General features: G+C 38.9%; 1 protein-coding gene across 1 annotated transcript in view; it reads left to right on the top strand.

Annotated features, from left to right (window-relative positions):
- The first annotated feature begins 520 nt into the window (after positions 1 to 520).
- plp2 (proteolipid protein 2 (colonic epithelium-enriched)) overlaps positions 521 to 2,568 on the top strand; it is a 23,387-nt gene continuing 21,339 nt past the window's right edge. The window contains exon 1 of the mRNA XM_015392343.1: positions 521 to 787. Within this exon, the coding sequence (XP_015247829.1) occupies positions 686 to 787 (102 nt within the window). The 5' untranslated portion in view covers positions 521 to 685. The remainder of the gene's footprint in view (positions 788 to 2,568) is intronic.

Raw genomic sequence — 2,568 nt, 5'->3', positions numbered from 1 at the left:
AAAATCACACCATCTGGCGGAAAATCACCCGGCTTTTTCAAATCACGCGAGAATGTGTACAAAACAACAAAAATGGCAACGGTTCTGGATCGTTTTCATCTATTTTGATTTTATGATTTTAAAGTAATTTTGAGTGATAGTTTTTTTTTTTTTTTGCGATCATTGCAGTTGCCCGGCGGGCAAATGCAATGAAATTTGTACTCTCCCGACAATAAAAACGACTTGCCCCGGGAGATCGGGCGATGGTTAACATCAAGCCCTGGAGATGTATACATTCATGTCTCACTGTATAATTTAATTTCTATTTACATTTATTTGTTTATTTTGTTTTTAGGGGTGGATTAATTCTATGCTTATTTATTTTTGGAGCATTTATTTATTTCTGTATTTATTTCTAATTATGGCCGGACTGGTCCTCCATACCTCGGAGCTCCATACCCAGGGAAGGAACAGGCCAACGCCCCATGCGGGCAGTCAGTCCCTCTGCTGGCCCCGCCTTTCTCTCTCTAACTTTATTTTATTTCTGCTCTTCTCTCTCCGCCTGCTTTAACGGGAGCTGCGTTCAACAGCACCGGGGAACTGCTTTGGTTTTCTTTTCCTCAATAATCGCCTCCGGAAAAAAAAAAAAGAGTCGTTTATTATTCCCAACCCGCTCGCTCTGTAAGTTAGTTTTCTACCCTCCAGGATGGCTGCTGATACCACCGAGTCCGGTTCTGGTACGCCCGTTGTGGAAAGGCTTAAAAGTTACGTGCGGACCCAGAAAGGCACCATTCTGGCTGCAGAGATCGTAAGTTTACTTCAGAAACGGAACTTCCTTCAAGTTCCGTTAGAAGGAGATTATAAAGCTGGCTGTTATGTATGGTTTTTATCATCCTGTTTACTTTGCAGCTTATTAATATTTCATTTTTATGACTTAATGCATCATTGCTATTGATTTTCAAGATGAATAAGACGCAGATCATAATTGATCCACATTTTAAAGCAGAGTAATAGTGGAATGCATGTTTGTGGGTGGGTAGGGGTTAAAGGTGCATGGACTGTAAAGAGTTTCCACTTGTCACGTGTCACTATTTTCACATTTGACACCAAAGAGTGAAATGCTGGGGGCTTTGGGGAAATGTAGGGTTGATTCAGTCAAACGTAGGGACAGTGTAAGAGTAAATAAAACTTTATTACCCTTCTGTTGGAAGCAGAGGCAAACCTAGAGTATAAAAGCAGCTTTGGACTTTGACCCAGCCCAGGCCACAACAATCAGAAAAAAGTCGTCAACGCCTGGCATGGGTGCAAATAAATGCAATACATGCCCTATATGACTAGATGCACAGGCGGAACTTTCTGAAGGTGTCAGGATTGTGGTTTTTAAAGACCTAAATGCAGAGGCAGGGAGGCAGAGGTGAGTTTCTTGAAGATTTAATTGAATGTTAAGAAAAAATGGAGCCAGCAATCCAAAATCCAACAAGAAAAATGTAAAACAAACCAGAACCGTGGAGACATCAGGGGAAAAGAGCACGTGGAGTCAAGGAAAGACAGGAGAGAGAGGACTAATGAGCTGATTGGGAGCAGGTGTGAAGAGAGGAGCCTAGAATGGAGCTAGGGAAAAGGAAACCAATACAAGAAGAACTCAAATATATCCAGAAAACACAGCAAAATAGGAATTAAACCAATAAAACTAGAAAATATGGAGCAAAGTAAAACTAAATACTTAAAACAAAACAACGGAACTAAGATCGTGACAGTAGGACTGGTGGGGACATGTCCCGCACCAACTTTGCCCTGCTGGGGACAGTCCCCACCAATAATTTCAATACATAGACTTTGGCTCTCAGCAATATGTGGGAGAAATTTCTAAATTTGATTTTGCTGCTTTTAAGGAAGATCATCACTAATGTAGCGGAAAGGGCAAACATCCATCCATCAATCAACATGGATGAATGAAACTGAAATTGTGTTCATACTAGGGAGGCATAATATATTGCTGTTGGCATCGGAATCGGCTGTTCATTCATGTATTCATCCTTTTTTTTTTTTATACATTAATGTCTAACTGTAATAGGAAAGCATTGAAAAAATATATGTTTGAGTTCAATTTTGGAAAATACAAACCGTATTGAAAGCGTTTGTGTGGAGTTACTGCAGGTCCATCAGCCGCCACCCTTAGAGTGTCCCCACCAACTTCCACAACAAAGTTACACCCTTGGCCAGATGTAATACAGAGAAGGTATCAGAAACACGGGACACATTTAGAGTTAGGATTAGTTTAGAGTAGTGTTGTAAGTAATGATTATTTTCAAAATCCATTAATCTCTCCATTAATCAATTGATTGATAATCAGATAGCCCAAGGTTCCTTAACAAAGTTTTTTTTACAAAATCAAACCATGTTAAACTCAAACTTTTCCACTTGACAGATGTCGACAGAGGAAAAATATTTGATTTTAAATGCAAAATGTTTAGATATTTTTTTTTTGCAGTTTTATCTAATTTCTACTCTTAAAGCTACAGTGTGTAATAATTACAGGGATATACAGTCAGAAATGTAATATATTATACATAACTATGTTATTTATCA

The sequence above is a fragment of the Cyprinodon variegatus genome, unplaced genomic scaffold (genome assembly GCF_000732505.1).
Source record: "Cyprinodon variegatus isolate N-32 unplaced genomic scaffold, C_variegatus-1.0 Scaffold587, whole genome shotgun sequence".
NCBI classification, from domain to species: domain Eukaryota; kingdom Metazoa; phylum Chordata; class Actinopteri; order Cyprinodontiformes; family Cyprinodontidae; genus Cyprinodon; species Cyprinodon variegatus.
The sequence above is the reverse complement of the archived record's forward strand: the minus strand, read 5'-3'. Positions and strand labels throughout refer to the sequence as shown.